This window comes from Maylandia zebra, linkage group LG5 (assembly GCF_041146795.1).
Source record: "Maylandia zebra isolate NMK-2024a linkage group LG5, Mzebra_GT3a, whole genome shotgun sequence".
NCBI lineage: Eukaryota > Metazoa > Chordata > Actinopteri > Cichliformes > Cichlidae > Maylandia > Maylandia zebra.
Genome location: NC_135171.1, coordinates 40,317,926 through 40,333,659, shown reverse-complemented (window position 1 = coordinate 40,333,659; position 15,734 = coordinate 40,317,926). Strand labels below are relative to the sequence as shown.

At 44.0% G+C, this 15,734-nt stretch overlaps 2 protein-coding genes across 8 annotated transcripts in view; both read left to right on the top strand.

Annotated features, from left to right (window-relative positions):
• Positions 1-2,381, top strand: part of si:dkey-49n23.1 (semaphorin-3D) — a 105,106-nt gene extending 102,725 nt beyond the window's left edge. For both annotated transcript variants that reach the window (XM_076884372.1, XM_004558998.3), the window contains exon 18: positions 291-2,381. In XM_076884372.1, coding sequence (XP_076740487.1) covers positions 291-812 — 522 coding nt within the window. In that variant the 3' untranslated portion in view covers positions 813-2,381. The remainder of the gene's footprint in view (positions 1-290) is intronic.
• A 530-nt stretch (positions 2,382-2,911) lies between these two features.
• On the top strand, positions 2,912-13,515 carry smpd4 (sphingomyelin phosphodiesterase 4). Of its 6 annotated transcripts, none has more exons than XM_004559004.4 (20): positions 2,912-3,057; positions 3,408-3,496; positions 3,605-3,691; positions 4,763-4,899; positions 5,193-5,268; positions 5,449-5,557; positions 5,826-5,878; positions 5,970-6,121; positions 6,243-6,375; positions 7,072-7,137; positions 8,773-8,862; positions 10,085-10,239; positions 10,471-10,561; positions 10,649-10,746; positions 11,093-11,256; positions 11,573-11,778; positions 11,859-12,089; positions 12,209-12,340; positions 12,427-12,555; positions 12,892-13,515. In XM_004559004.4, exons 2-20 carry the CDS (start codon positions 3,458-3,460, stop codon positions 13,210-13,212), a joined length of 2,469 nt encoding a protein of 822 aa, XP_004559061.1. In that variant the 5' UTR covers positions 2,912-3,057; positions 3,408-3,457; the 3' UTR covers positions 13,213-13,515. The 6 variants fall into 6 exon arrangements, with proteins under 6 accessions (XP_004559061.1, XP_004559059.1, XP_004559060.1 ...); XM_004559002.4 differs by having other exon boundaries at positions 8,773-8,910; XM_004559003.4 differs by having other exon boundaries at positions 7,072-7,143.
• Positions 13,516-15,734: the final 2,219 nt, after the last annotated feature.

Below are 15,734 nucleotides of genomic sequence, written 5' to 3'. Positions count from 1 at the left end.
CAGACATTATTTTCTGGCTAAATCTGAGCAAACAGAAACAGTGTATCTCAGAAAGACTTTGTTTCTGCCTGACTAAGATTGGACGTCTAAAAGATGTTTAGAAAGCGAGGCCGTGTTGCATATAAACCCACCAGTGGGCTGTAGAAACAGCTAAAATCCGAACTGTCCCACTGTCATTAACTACCATTGTTCCAAAATGCACTGCTGCACACGAGTGCACACAATATTCTGCTGCACCTCCTTGAATACAAAGAACAGCTCAGACTGAACTTTTGCCGTTCTTTCCTCAGCTGCCTCAGAGCGACGACGACCGCTCCTTCCACATGAAGCGAGGCTTGCTCATTCAGCACCTGGAACAGGCCGACTCGGGCCTTTACACCTGCACCAGCCACGAGCACTCCTACGCCCAGGTCCTGGCTCGATACCGCATTCGCATTATCCCCAAGCACAGCCTCAACCCAGCTCGCTACATGCAGAGCCACAACCCCAACCTCCCGGGCCCAGTGATTCTGGGGAAAACTGGCCCGGCCGGAGGAGGAGGGATTGCTGGGTTTCTGAGCCAGCCGGGCTCCCCTCACGCACCGCCTTCTCTGCCAGGACATGGGAACTCGTGGCTGCCTCAGCAGCTCCCTCTGAGGAGCTACAAAGACCTGCACAAGGTGGGAAGCAACAGTCTGACCGTGGACGAGTACTGCGAGCAACTTTGGTACCGCGAGAAGCGCCGGCAGCAGAAGCTGCGGGCGCTGAAGATGAAACAGGAGAGCAGGAAGGCTCGCGTGCGGAGGAACAACCCTCCCGAGGTTCCTCTCTAGTCGCCTGGAGGATCAGAGACTGCCGAGGACAACAGATCCTGTACATGCAGAGGACACGCTGGGGTCAAGTCAAGAAAGTTTGCTTCCTGAGCAAATAAAGCCGGCCAACAAAGTGACACTAATGATAATTTACCATTAAAAACTAATATTCCAGAAAAAGTGATTCGTTTGTCTTCGTCCTGAACTCTTTAGTATTTAGAAAGACTTGGAAATGGAAATATAAGGATGTATGTAGAAAGATAGAAACCTGTATCTGTCTCTGAAGTCTTGTTTTTGTAGCTCATTTCATGCTTTTATGAGCTGTCGCTGATAGTTTACAGGCAGATAAATCATTTGGTAGAAAAGTAGTCCAAGTAAGTGTAAGTTAGTTTGCAGCATTCTGTGACAGATGTGCTGATAGATATGAGCTGCAATTAAAGTTCCAGTTATTCACCTATAAACAAAAAAAGCAAGGTCCGATTTAAATTTGGATGATCTCCCCTTCAGGGTCATCTTTGTGTGCAGCTCTGGACTGATGGCATTGCTGCTGTTCTCAGGTCAGCCCCTGGAAGTCTGTTTGAGCCTCTGTGCTGCACACTGGAGCTTGGCCTTAGTCATCGTTCACTTTACTCACCAGGGCTTTTTCTCTCTGTGACTTTGCCCAGTTTTCTGAAAATGACATTTAAGTGAAACGGTCGCTTCGATTTGTTGCACAGGACTTTGACCGATTGATTGAAAAATAGCAGCAGTTCTGTAATCAGTCTGGAGCTGCATGAGAAGGCGAGCTTAGAGGGGAACTCGGATTTATTTCAGACATGCTTTTTCATTTTTATGTGGTTTTTGCCCTGATGACAGCATTTAGTGGGCTTTCAGTGCAAAAAATGAAACAAGTAAATTAAAAGGTCCCTAAAACTGTTTCTTAATGTGTTTCCTTTTGCAAGTGAGGATCTATAAAAGCCAAAATTTCTGCCATGCATGTTTTACACACCTCAGATTGACCCTTTTTATTATTTTCATGTCTCTTCTACGTGTTTAAATATTCAGACCTTTAACACAGCTCAGTGGCTGGCGTGCAGTTTGCATCCAAACTCAGGTTTGACTGACAGTTGGAGGGGGATCTCAGACACACTGCAGACAGACGCAGCGTATTTATATGATCTAACTTGCTGACAGCAGACTCCAGTGTTTGCCCAGTTTACTGCTTCACATGTAACCCTGTTTATTAGAAACTATCGAGAGTTTTCAGCAGGCATCTATGTTTGTTCTGAGACGTAAGCTTCACACATACCTGACGGATTAAAGGCCTCGATGGAAACGCACACATGAAATGGACCTTGCTTGAAACATTATGTATAGCTCTTTACGTCCATGTATATTAAAGAACTCTATTTTTCTAGTTTCCTTTCTGTATCCTGTAGAATTTACTGCATTTTGTAAGTTTATATAAACCTGTGTTTTCCTCATAAGCAAATTTCAAACTTTTTTACTTCACAGCTCTAATAAGCTTCCAGACCGTGTAATGTCATCGTCTTTACTGTATGTGAATAAGCCACAAATGATAACTCAGTGAAAATAAAACAAAGAAAAACATTTGTGCATTTTCTTTTTTGTTCTGGAGTTTTTGGCTGAATTCTGGTTGAGCTGCACGGTCCTGGGCTCTAAGCACAGGTCTCCACACATCGCGCCCTCGTGTCCTCTTCTTGGAGTCTCATTCTGATAGTTGGAGCAGAAAGATGCACATGCGTGCCCTGCTGGAGGTTGTTTTGTAGCCCTACTGGCACCGTTTAGCTCTCCTGCAGTGGACCCTGTCCTGGAATGTCAATTGAGACTGTGCTGTGACATAAATAAAGTGAAAAAGTGAAAACACGTAAATAAAAACGTTTTGTAGAATTTAAGTAAAAAAAAAGTCAGACATAGAAAAACAATTTTTTTTCAGAGTACATAAACAATATTCGAGGATTGTTTTTTGTTTGTTTGTTTTTTTATTAAAAGAAGAATAAAATAGATTGTTGTTGGCCGGATTTACCTCAGACGTGCGCAGAAGGGATGGAAACGTTCGGCCTCTGAGGGAGAAATTGACATTGCAGTGCATGAATAATTCCAGCAGGTGGCAGTAATGTACGATAATACGATCATCAACCATCTGGAGTGAAGTAAAACACCAACGAAGAAGAGGAGAACCAGTGTAGTCGTATTTGAACTGCACTGATGGGAACGCGGTTTCTGGGGAATTGGCTGTAGTTTTGAAAAATAATCGCGAGAAAAGGTGAGACGGTGCTGATTTGAAAGCGGAGAATGTGTTGTGTGATTGTGACGTGTGTTGTATTTAATTAAAGGCCGATTTAACGACCATTACTCTTAGTTTAAGCTACTATTAGCTGTCTGTGCTAGCTCTATTAGCAGCCTTTGCTAGCCCGCTCGTGCTAACTTGAGTGCTGCTTTTGATGGATTGTCCTCCTGCTGAGGATTCCTTCAATGGCAGACACTGCAGTCTCTTTAACAGCACGGTTAGCATCCACTTCTGTTAGTGATAAGCCAACAAAAGTTTCCCCGTTAAACGTGTTAAAACTGTTAAAGTTAGACTTTTGATTAAAGTTTGTGTTATTGCCACTGCAGCAGGATCCAGGTGGACTGTACAGTTGTAGAAAGAAACATCGGAGTCCTTAATGGCTAATCCAACGTTACAGCAGCCCAGTTTCCTGCTGGTGAGTCTCTGAGTCCTGCATCTCTGACCTGACTTAGTTATGAAGTCATTTAAAGGTAATAACTCCTCTCTGGTCATGAATATGTTGTGACATGTGATGTTGTTTCAGGCCAACCTGAAAGCCGATGCTACCACCAAACCTCTCCTGCAGCGATGCCAGGATCTGGTGAAGATCATAGATGAGTATCCTGCAAAGGTATTTATCCCTGGATTCATTTTATTTGCTGTGAAAACAGTCGGTAGAATATCTGCTGGAAGGTTTGCATGAACTCCCACATGAGAAATAGCTGCAAAGATATTTTCAGACCGGGAGATACAGTAAGGGAATTCAGGCAGAGATCAGTTTAAGGTTTCACATTCACTAATTGCGTAGTTTCATTTTGAGTGTCATGGATTCCTCCCAGAAGAAATTTGAACTTTGAACTGAACTCTGAAAGATGTGCACATAAATCCAAGATAACTGAATTGTTGGAATGCAGCCTGCTTTCAGATGCCACAGTGTGACTGCAAGGCCCCGTCTGTCATGAATCTAATAAGTTTTGGTAGGACACGACATTGGATGCATGTAGCCTGCACAGTGAACCGGGACAGACGGCTGTTTGTTTGCATGCTACTTCCTCTCTGGTGTCGTGATATCAGGCAGAGCATTCATCATACAACTAAACGTCCCGTTGACTCTTTGTTTTGTTTTTTTGTTTTCTTCTTTCTTGGAGGCACAAACATTTTGTTGTACATCTGTTCTTTTGTGTCATTCTGGGCAGTCCAACATTTTGTGCTGCATTTTGGCTGGTAGTAAAAGAAGATCACATTATGATCTGGTTACCCTGAATGCAAGTTTGAGGCACTTGTGCTTTGGCCTCACTTTTCAGGCCACAAATCTATTTCTGTCATCAGTCACAGCCCAGGGTTGTTCGGTGTTTGCGAGCTTCAGACATTTGTGCCCCAGATCAGTGGAGACCATTGTTTCCTGAGGCATGTGGGGGTCTCTGTGGATAGCTGGGGTTCTGTTTGCAAGCAGCTGTGGGTGTTTGCTGAGGGACACAAAGGATGAGTGCAGTTTTGTTGCTCTCTGTTGGCTCCACTGTAGTCAGGACTTGCAGTGTCACAGTGAGATGGAGGCCTGAATATGTTTATTTGTCAGGCAGACAAACGTTAAAGTGTGTTTCTTATTAGTGTGTGTGTGTGTGTGTGTGTGTGTGTGTGTGTGTGTGTGTGTGTGTGTGTGTGTGTGTGTGTGTGTGTGTGTGTGTGTGTTTCCTGCCTGTAGGAGCTGCACCTGATCTTTCCTTGGCTGGTAGAGTGTGTGTTTGGCAGCCTGGATGGTGTCATCGCTGGCTGGAACCTGCGATTGCTTCATTCACGGAGCAACGAGTACAACATTGTTATGGACTTCCTAAATCCCAGGTAGCTTCATATCAGCTGAGTGGAATATCATGGAAACCTGCTGAGGTTTTTAATCTGTTAATAAGATTCAAAATATTTAGTAAATTTGGCAGAAGGAGAAACTCGACCTACGAGGTCAGACGTGTTGAAGTTCTCTGCTTTTATGACTTTTTTTTGCCCCACTGAAGAGCACGTCTAGTATATTTTTAGATGTCATATAGCGCTTCCATTTGTAATCTTTTTGTTTTCTAGAATGTCATGCACTCGTATTTTTAAAATATTAAAATATTTTTTTATTTCTCTCTTTTTTTCAGTGGTCCAATGATGAAACTTGTGTATAAACTTCAGGCGGAAGAGTACAAATATGAAATACCAATCAATTATCTCCCAGTAAGAATATTTGCCTCGTCACCTCTGGCTGTTGTAGTCAGACGTTTGAAGTTAAATATTATCATTTTATGTTGGAGTGACTGTTCAGACACACAGAGCTGCTGTAACCACATCACTGGTCCTGTATGGATACTGCAAAATGTCTTTTGGGAGAGTTTGAGACTGTTTTAATTTTTCTAGGGTCCTGTGAAAGCCTGCATCCAGGAGGGCGTTCTCCCAGACTGCCCGCTGTTCCACAACAAGCTGCAGTTCCCTCTCTCTGGTCTCCTGACGCTGAACATCGCTTTCAGTATCCTTTGCAATGCAAACAGCAAAGTCTGAGTTTTCTTTATGGAGCTCTTGAAGGATTGATGAAACAATCACTTGTAGAGCTGCTGGTTTTAGGACCAGGTCGCCCACATGTATCTGGTCTCTGTAGTCTAACGGAAAAAAATCTTTGTTTCCAAACGTCTGAACCATAAATGTTTTCATTTCTGATTTCTTCTGATTTCTTAATTAAAGAAGGAATGAATTATGCTCTTATGAGATCAGTCGGGTTGTTCCTTAACCTTCTTCAGACCCATTTGAATTCTTCATGTTCAATTTTGCCTACTGTCTCATCTCACCAAAGGTGAGGTTGCCACTAACACATTATTCACTTTTATATTTTTTTTATTGAACCACCTGATCAAAAACTAATAAGCCCTTTTTTATGATTTCAGAACTACCCTCCAGGCCAGTACGGGAGCTCCACAGACAGCGCCTACTTTGTGCTGGTGGACACTTACCTGAAGTACTTCCTCCCCACTGAAGGAAGCGTTCCTCCTTCCCCTTTCTCCGACTCCAGAGGCTCTGTTTCTGCTCCTTCACCGAGGTACTAGTGACAAGACGAATCTTTAATGGCAGAAACATTTGAATGTTTAATACTGTGTAACACAAAAATCCTGCATTTCCTGAAAAGCTTTGATTTCAGACTCTTCCTGTGCCTTCAACAGATCGTCCAGTGTTTCTTTTGCCAGTTACGGCATCCATAGCCCCAGTCTCCTGAAGCATCACATATTCCATCAGCCCTCAGTGAACGCTGACCCCGCAGCCCAGGAAATCTGGAGGTCTGAAACCCTGTTACAGGTAGGATGCAGATACAGCTCTGGGTCTGCCTTTGTTTGGACTGTGGACGTGGATATGACTGCTGTAACTGGTATTTTTAGGTGTGATTAATCAGCTTATTTCTTGTGGAAGTTGCAGGAACCGTCCCAAGAAAATCTAAATCATACTTGATTTCAATTTCTTCAATCTCCCCTTCAGGATCATCTTCAGCACCGCAGCTGTCTTTAGATCTCTCACTGCCACTTCTGTTCTGTCCCACTGGCTCTGTGACGGGCTGTGGATCCTTCACTGTGTCAGAACAGCCCGACTTTAAATCTGCAGAAGTTGTGGGCAGATAAATCTCAGGGGTGTAGTAAATTTAATCCCAGTTTTCTGAGTGTTCTCCTTCAGACTCCTCAGATTGTTACAGTGGACAGTCTCACCTTGGAGGACCAGTTCACGTGATGTCACGTGTCGGTTGTGGCCAACGGCGTCACTCTGCCTGCTTAAGTTTGAGTCGTGGTGAAATCAGAGACGGTGGTGTGAGTGGTCAGAACAGGACCACTGCCTCACTGAGGTGCAAGAAGATGATCTTCAGTGGAATTTGGCTAGATTTGGCTTTAATTATGACTCGTACTACACTTACTGTTACAAACAAAACATTTGAACGGCAGTGAAGAGACTTCACAGAAATGACTAATGATTAATCCTCAAAATATGTGTTTTGATCTTCCTCAGATGTTTGTGGAGATCTGGCTCCATCACTACTCCTTGGAAATGTATCAGAAGCTGCAGTCTCCTCAGGTAAAGGTAAGATATGTACATTTCCTCCCACACACCTGTCCACTTCGCACGGCTGATTGGCTGACCACAGCCCCTCCTTCACACCCATGAGGTCCCGTGATTTGTAAAATACATAAATCATGTTGTTGTTGTTTTTATTATTATTAGTTAAGCATCTTCAGCCTCGTCTCTGCGTATTCACTCCTCAAGCAGCTGCTCTGCTTGAGGCATCAGTTTGTAGTTGAATACTTGCTGTAAACAGCCTCTTCGGTCTGAGCTTAGAGCTCCTGCATAAAGCGATTGGGGCATGTTCCTGGTAGTAGTGCTTTTGCTTCCTACCACATCCTTTGCATGCTGCATGTCCGTGTCAGCAAGCGTGTTGCTGGTATGTTCTCCATGTGTATGTGCAACACAGCATAAAGTCACGGTGGAGTGGATCAATGTGTGCATAAATGTGTGTCTCAGTGCGACAGACACTTATGTTGGTGTTTATTTCACCTGCACTGTATACAGTGTGCATGACACTGTAGATATACAGCATGTGCTTAGACCCCCTCATCTGTATTATTATTTATTACACGGTCAGCATGTTACCTACTTGAATATCCACCCAACTGCAGTTTCTTTGCAGCTGTGCTTTTGTCTGCAGTTACCTGAAAGTCAAAAGTGATGCACGTTAGCTAAGATAAGAGCTGTGGTTACAATGTAGCTGCCATCACCAGTGTGTGAATGTGGATGACTGGTTGTGTAAAGCGCTTTGGGGTCCTCAAGGACGAGTAAAGCGATATACAAATACAGACCGTTTACCGTGAGACTGCAGAGGAAACGGTGGACTCCCTGTGTGTGACATTCTGACCGTCCCGAAGAGTAAACGCGATTTTAATTGTTGTCTCCTGAACTTGTTAAACGCTGTGTGAGGTCACTGTGTCTGTTATATATAAGAGTGGAGTTAACCTGCAAGATTTTGGAGGCGTGCTGTGCTCATTTCCAGCACCACTTTTTCAGCTTTGCATAATTCACAGTTCAGTCCGATCCAGTCCAGTTTGATGCTAATAATTACTTTAATCTTACACACAAACCCCAAAATCTTACAGTGTTGAGTTCCCTCTGTTTGTGTTGAACAGTAGGAATGGGAATGATTTCCGTTTGGATCTACAGTGACGGGTTAAAAACACAAACTGGGATTTTTCCCGCTCGTTTTTTCACTCTTTCCTGGTTGATTTGGGGGTTTCAGATACATTTTCAGTATTAATGAACAAAGCCTAATATTTTGGAGTGAAATGATTCCCGTCCCTACAGTCACGTAACTCACGTCTGGTGTAGGAACGGCGTCTGCGTCGCCCCCAGCCGTTCATTTTGTTCCCAAAGTCACTTTGTTGTCTTTGTGTCTCCTCTCCTGTCTCCTGCTCTTTTTCTCCTGAATATTTCCGGCCAATTGTTTGTCTGGTTGCGCTCTCGCTCCTGTTTTTGCTGCCTCCTTTGCTCCTGTTCTCATGTGTAACTTCCTCCTGCCACCTTTTTCGTTCCCTGCCTCCTCTTCCTCACTTTTTCCCCCTCTCCCCCTCTCTTCACTGTTGCTCCTCCACCTTTCGTCGTTGTCTTTCCTCTTCCTCATCTTCCTCTACCCCCCCCTTCCTGGTGGTTACGGGTGAACAGCTGGCGCTGCTGCAGTACCGCCTCAGTATGTCCAGCATGCCGTGCCAACCCCACGCCCCACCAGGCTCTGGGACCCTCCACACCTACCAAGTACTTTTACCTTTTCATTCACCCCCGCCCCTCTGGGGCCTCCTGGAGGTAAAGCTCAGCCACTCAAGCTCACAGTCAAGGTTACTTCTCTGGTAACAACAACCAGACGATGTCATTCCAGTCACCGGCCTGTAGATGGCAGATGATAGCAGCGGCTGTTTAGCTTCATTCTGCAAGCTTGTTTAATAAAAAGCGCAGCTCTCTGTTCATTTAAGATATTTTAATCATAGTTTCAGGGATTATTTCTACTTTAGAACTTAGCCATGCTTATTGACTTTCAGCTGATTATTAAAAGACAGAGATTGCCCACATTATACGGTAACAGCGTTTAACTCTTTGGCTGCTGTCGGTAAACCAGAGGATGATTGGCCTGTTTCCTTTGAGTCTGACTGTAAATTATGAATTTTACAGAGAAGTATCCTTGAAAGAGAAAGTAATCCAGGAATGAAGCTTTGAAAATGAATCTGGTTTGGGTGTGGTTCTTGCTTTTTCTTTTTTTTTTACAGGCATGCTTTTTACACTGTCTGCTGTGCTTTGTTGTTTTTGTAGTGTTTCTCTCTATTGGCAGCATTAATCTTTTGAAAGCAAAGATACTACTACAATCAAATCAGAACTTCTTATTTTAAGAAAATGATTTCTTATCAAATGTGACATTGATCATTTTTTCCATGCCAATCAGAAACATGTAAATATCATTACTTTCCTCGCTTTGCTTGTTTGTGTTTCCTGATGATGTCCAGACGAGGAAACGTGCAGCTGGTTGATGAAGCAGCTTCGAGCACTGAGGTCCCACCTCTTAGTTTCTCACAGTTTTAATATATAAATAATTTTTTAATAAAACAGGAACGTTAGGGTCACTGAAGGGAAACGGTAAATAAATTAAGTGTTCAGGCGAAACATTTACAAGGAAAATATGCAAATTGCAAAGTGTGTTTAAGTTCAGTGTCAGCGGAAGCTTTTCATCCGGAGTTTGTGATGTTAGCGATCACACTCAGATTAAATTCAGTACGGTATAAATTCCTTCATGGTGCTCCAGAGTCAGTCCACACCGTGTGAAAGCCCTCCGGCTCCTGAGTGTGGGACCTCTGTTCTCTCTGGTAATTGTTTGGCTGCTTGTGGATTGGGACGCATTGCGATGGCTGCTTTTTCCATCAATCCTGGCTGCGATTGGGCATATTTGGCGTCATGTCCGAGCACTGTGTGTGACCGCTTCCCTCTGCAGGAGCCCTTTAGCCCGACGGAGGAGCACGTGCTGGTGGTGCGTCTCCTGGTGAAACACGTACACGCCTTCTCCAACAGCCTGAAGCCTGAGCAGCTGTCGTCCTCGCCCTCCGCCCACTCGCACACCCACACCAGCCCGCTGGAAGAGTTTAAGAGGTCAGTCACACACGCTGCTGTCAGACTTTGTGGAAGTAGAACATTTATTACTAAAATAAAATATTAAGTAAGTAAAGCAGATTTGATTGATTTGGTTGATGCTTTTAGATATGCATCATGTGTCAGCATGCAGTAGTAGCTTCTCTACAGCCCTGACTTTAAATAAAAGAACAAAAGCAGGAAGTGGATCATTAAATGAAGGTTTTAGTTAACTTTGTGTTTCCCCCACAGGGTGGTGGTGCAGCGCTTTGTGCACCAGAAGCTGTACCTGTTCCTGCAGCACTGCTTCGGTCACTGGCCTCTGGACGCGTCTTTCAGAGCGGTAGGTCTCTCACATCCTGACGTGATCGCTTGTTTTGCTCCATGAACACGCAGTTTGCTGCTACGAGCGTATTTTGTCCGTGTTCAGGTGTTGGAGACGTGGCTGAGCTACATCCAGCCCTGGAGATACACCGGGGAGAAGCCAAACCCTCAGCCCGACCAAAACAGAACCGTGCCTGAAAAATGGTGAGCAGAGTGGACTCTGAAGTGCTCGTCCATAAAATCTTCATCTTGTTTTTCCTCCCTTTGTGTCGTTGAGCCAGCATTTTGTGTTTGTTATTATTTTATGTTCTGGAGTTTGTGTTGTCAGTGTATACTTCCTGTTTTACTTTGAAGGTCTGTGTCGTGTCTAATTAGGAGACATATTTAATAGATTTTTAATGAAACCTGATATTTTGGGCTTGTCGTTCTTTTTGCTGACTGAGTCATAGCTCTGACTCGGACCCTCAGAGAGGTGAAAGTCTGGGGATTGTTGCTGTTTTGGGGTTCAGACTGACAGATGAGGTTCTGATGATAACTTTCTCTCCTGCAGGGAGTCCTTTGTTCATGAGAACCTGCTCATGTACACGAAGCTCTTCCAGGTGTTTTTGAACCGAGCGGTCAGGACCGATCTGGTGAATGCCAAAAATGCGCTGATGGTCTTCAGGGTGGCCAAAGTCTTCGCTCAGCCTAACCTGGCAGAAATGACCCAGAAAGGTGACGAGGGACAATGCTGGGCTCATTAGTATTGTTCACAAATCTGCATATGAGCATCTGAACTTTCCATTAGCTCATTAAGTGAAGTGTTAGTGTTTTGTTCTCACACTGGTTAAAATAAAACCTTGATGACGTGGATCTGTTTGGATATCTTTTAGGAAATATGATTGGCATTTTTCATATTTCTTGACACTAATGTAGAAATGAATCATTACTTGGTGAAAAGTTACCACCAATGATGACCACGTGACTTAAGGCTGCACAGTGGCTTTGTCACTTTGTTGTCCCACAAACACCTGGAATCGTCTCCCTGCAGGTGAGCAGCTGTTCCTGGAGCCCGAGCACGTCCTCCACCACCGGCAGCCCCGCGGCTACCTGACGCCAGGACAAGGAGGCAGCTACCTGTCGTCACGGCAGCGGGTGGTGACGGACATGGTGTTCAAGGTGAAGAGCCACGTCTACGGTTTGGAAGGACAGGACTGTCAGTACAAGCAGATGTTTGGCACGGAGCTCAGAGGAGCGGTAAGTTTACCTGTGTAAACCACAGAGGTACAGAAAACACCTGTGTTGCTCCGAGTTTTCACCTCCTGTCCATCCCGCAGGTCATGAAGCTAATCCAGATCATTGTACAAGCCAGACAGACGGCCAAGAGGATATCAGATCATTCGAGTGAGGTGGCGGCTAATAAATCTTTCCTGTCCTGGTTTGGACTCGGTGCATCTGATCTGAACCACAGCTTCCCCGGAGCCGAGCCAGAGGAGACCGGAGAATATCTGAAAAAGACCCACGAGTTCCTGGACAGAGCTTTGGAAAACCTGTGCCAGATATTTAAGGTCAGATTAGTCTGGATGTTTTTATTCACTCCCAGCTTGGAGAATGCAGCACGTTCATGTAAGCCTGTCCTTTGTTTGAAGCTGGGCTCTGTAACAGGAGGGTTTTTGTTGTTTTGCAGCTAAACCAGGGGCAGCTGAATCAGCTCATATCAAACCTGGGCTCCTTGGAGGATGATGGCAACAGCAAACAGCTGCCAGACTGCGTGCAGAGTGAGAACGGGCTGATCCTGACTGACCTGGGCCGGAGGCAGGTCAGTATGTGATCCTAAAAGAGGAAGACGTTAGGGTTATGGACGGAGGAGAACTGCCTAAAGAGATCGTGTGTGTTTTTCTGCAGATCATAAATGGACTGCGCAGGTTTGACATCCACTATCAGGGAGACCCGGAGCTGCAGCCCATTAGGAGCTATGAGAACGCCCTGCTGGTCAGGCTCTTCTACAGGATCTCTTCTCTGATTAATGAGAGGGTGAGTGCTGTCTGTAGGCAAGCCTGCAAGGGCGTCGTAAATACGACTCAAGAAGGGCTGAGAGTAGAACACAGTAGAAACAGTCGGGGCACGTGAGGATGGAGAGCAGCACAGCGACACGTAACAAAGGACAAATGTAACCTTTGTTTTTCAGCTGTCTTCAAACTGTTGCCGCCCTCACCCTTTCATATTTTTAACAGTTTCAGTTCTTCAAAACACAAAGTACAGCTTTTAAGCTCAGTAAGCAGCTGCTTCACTGTTTGTGCTCACGTGTGTAAATTTCATATTTGACTGAATGAAACACGTGCTCGCGTGTCTGTTGTTGCCCCCTCACAGTTTGGACGACACATGAATGCACTGTGCTCGCGTCCGGACTTCCTGGGCCGTCTGGGTCGTCACTACCTGACGAATCTCGATTCCAGCACCAAACTGAAGCACAGCCCGATGTCGCGGCACGTGCTGGAGAGGAGCCAGCGGCCGAAGCTGAGCCTTCGCCCGCTGGCCAGCTACAGGACCATACTGCTGCTGCTTCTCTTCTACGTGTTTGGAGCCCTCCTGTCGCTCGGCCCTATCTCCAGCACCGTGCTGCTCCTCGCCGGCGGCTTCCTGTACGGACTTCTCATGACGCTGTTTGCAGACAAACTGAAGACGCACTAAAGCTTTTGACGTGTCTGGGGAAATAAATCGTTTTAATCTCTTGAAAGAAATCAGACTGTAGTCTGTTCACAGATGAGTACAGCGAGCACGGAGGTGGATCGGCAGCTCTTCAGTTGTTGTTTTTCGTATGATTTGTGTCGTCCAGCCTTGTAAATAATTGGAGAACATCTCAGCTTTCCTTCTGTTTCTGTTCCTCCCCAACATCTGAGAACAGGTGGAGGCCGAAATAGTCAAAGTGCTGATGGAATAAAGAAGTTGAGTTTTCGTCTAAATGACTCATTAAACTGTTTGCACTCTTTTGTAGTTCTCGTTTCTTAACTGTCTGTGTGCATCACATCCACTCCTCCAATAACACCAGGTTACAAAAATAGAACCAGCTCCCCAATATTATATTTTACTGGGTCAAAGGTCTTTTATTTTATTTTATTTTTTTAAAATGTGCCGCAACAAACTAGCAGGCAGACAAAACCTTCAGACGATGATGAGTGAAATATAAAAAGTGATGACAAACTGATGAAACATGAGTCTTAAGACACAAAGGCAACAAATGAAAAGTTACAGTAAAAATACAGACTTGAAGCTTCTTGGCGTATCCTTGCTGTGTTGTTTTTGTTACTATTCTATCCACGTACCGTCGACTGGACTGATGCTGCGACGCCAGCTAAAGCGATTTTTCATTGCAGGAGTCCTGTGATCCCAGGTGTGTGAAGGATTCACTGGGTCAAATGTCACTAAAATTAATGTTTGATTTTTTAAAAATATGTATATTTATGTGAAAGTGTACTGTTCTTTACGGCGTAGTTTCAGTTCACTGGACTTTCATGGACTCTGGACCACTGCAGCACCTTGATTCTCTCCTTTTTCAGCCATTCTGTTGGAGATTTGCTGCTGTGGTCGGGATCATTGGCCTGTTGTATGATCCAAATTGGGTCTGTCAGACAGCTGGCCTCACATTTGACTCAGGAACGCTTTGTGGTCGACTAAGGTGTTATGGTCCTGGGGCTGCAGAACAAGCCCAAATCAGCCCTTCTGGACTATGCTGACAGTCAGTGTGGGGGTGCTGTGATCATGGACCAGCATCTCCATGTTGGTCTCATCTGTCCAAAGGACATTGTTCCAGAAGACTTGTGGTCTGTCCAGGTGGAGCTTTGCAAAGCTAAGACATGCTATCATTTAAAAAAAAGCCATACCTGATAATATTTATTTAAAGCTAATTACTGTATTAACACAATTGATCTAAAATCAGAAAAATAGAAAAAAAATTTTTTTAACTGCAACAACCACAAACATGTTTAACGAATCATTTTCATAACTTGAAATGCAAATATAAATTGTAAACTTTAAAAACATATGTTGTCCATTGTTTACTGGTCATTTTCTGTGTGCTAAGGGCCGATTACTACAGGGCCATTACACCTGATGCTTCACAAGTAACGCAGGCCAGTTATTGCAATGGAAGTCGCCAGTAACACTGAACTGTTTTGCTGTGAGCCATCGGCCGCCATCATGGCAGCCTTGACCTCTAAGTTATTGAGTGCTGTGTCAGCTGCCATGGCGGTTGCCAGCCAAACCCATCTGTTCTCTGATTGGATTGTTAAATTTGTGATTGACATGACATTGGCCAATCAGATGAAAGGAAGAAAAATAGGGTCGAAATTCGTACTTGTAACTTGAAACTTGAGTGCAGAGTTTCACACGTATTTTTTAGCAAAGTCTGCACACAAATCTTTTTTACACACACAAATCCTGATTTACAAGTACAAAATATTTATGACCACAATTTGATCCCATACAGCTGATACTAGAAAGTAATATTAACTCTGTTATTCCCATCACTGGTTGTGAATAAAATCAAATCCATCCAGGAGTCTGGGAACCTCTTGCTGCTTCATCACAGTTTGAAGTTTTTTTCTATCTTTATTAGCAATTCAAACATTACAGAATTAAATGAGCAAAAGACAATGTCAGGGGGTTTCGTGTAATAACAATTACACACAGGGTAGGGGTTGAATCACAAGATATTAAACAAGAAGCATAAGTTTACAGTTTTAATTGCTTTTATATTATGGGAACATTGTATAGTTTTAAAATATTGTCTGGTTTCATTTAAAAATCACTGAAAAAGCAGCTTTGTATTTAAAAAATGGATTTATGTATATGAAATTTCTTTCAAAAGTCTTTTTATTAGACAAAGGTTTCAATCCATGTATACAATAATACAAAATGCTTCAAAATTTCCTTCTTTTTCCCACCCTAACCATTAAACAACAAATAATTGGCAGCCTGCTGCCCAACTAAACCAAAAACACAGAACCTGGCCAAGGACAGAGGCCCACAGTTCATCCGTAATATGAAAGGTAAGGTCCTGTTCCCATTTAGAGTTGATAGCAGCTGGAGGAAACATTGGAAATTAAATTGTACAAGGCTGATATTATGCCCCTTGAGGTTGGGTTGACCATTAAAAAATCGTCTACTGGATTGTGTGGAGGTATTTGGGGGAATTCTGCTGTCACAGTCTGCAC

What these genes read in the sequence shown, in the direction of transcription:
- smpd4 (XM_004559000.4), top strand. Translation starts at nt 3,458, where the DNA reads ATGGCTAATCCAACGTTACAGCAGCCCAGTTTCCTGCTG. An exon ending in TAGATGAGTATCCTGCAAAG is followed by an intron (nt 3,692 to 4,762) that starts GTATTTATCCCT and finishes TCCTGCCTGTAG; the next exon opens with GAGCTGCACCTGATCTTTCC. An exon ending in GGTCTGAAACCCTGTTACAG is followed by an intron (nt 6,376 to 7,071) that starts GTAGGATGCAGA and finishes GATCTTCCTCAG; the next exon opens with ATGTTTGTGGAGATCTGGCT.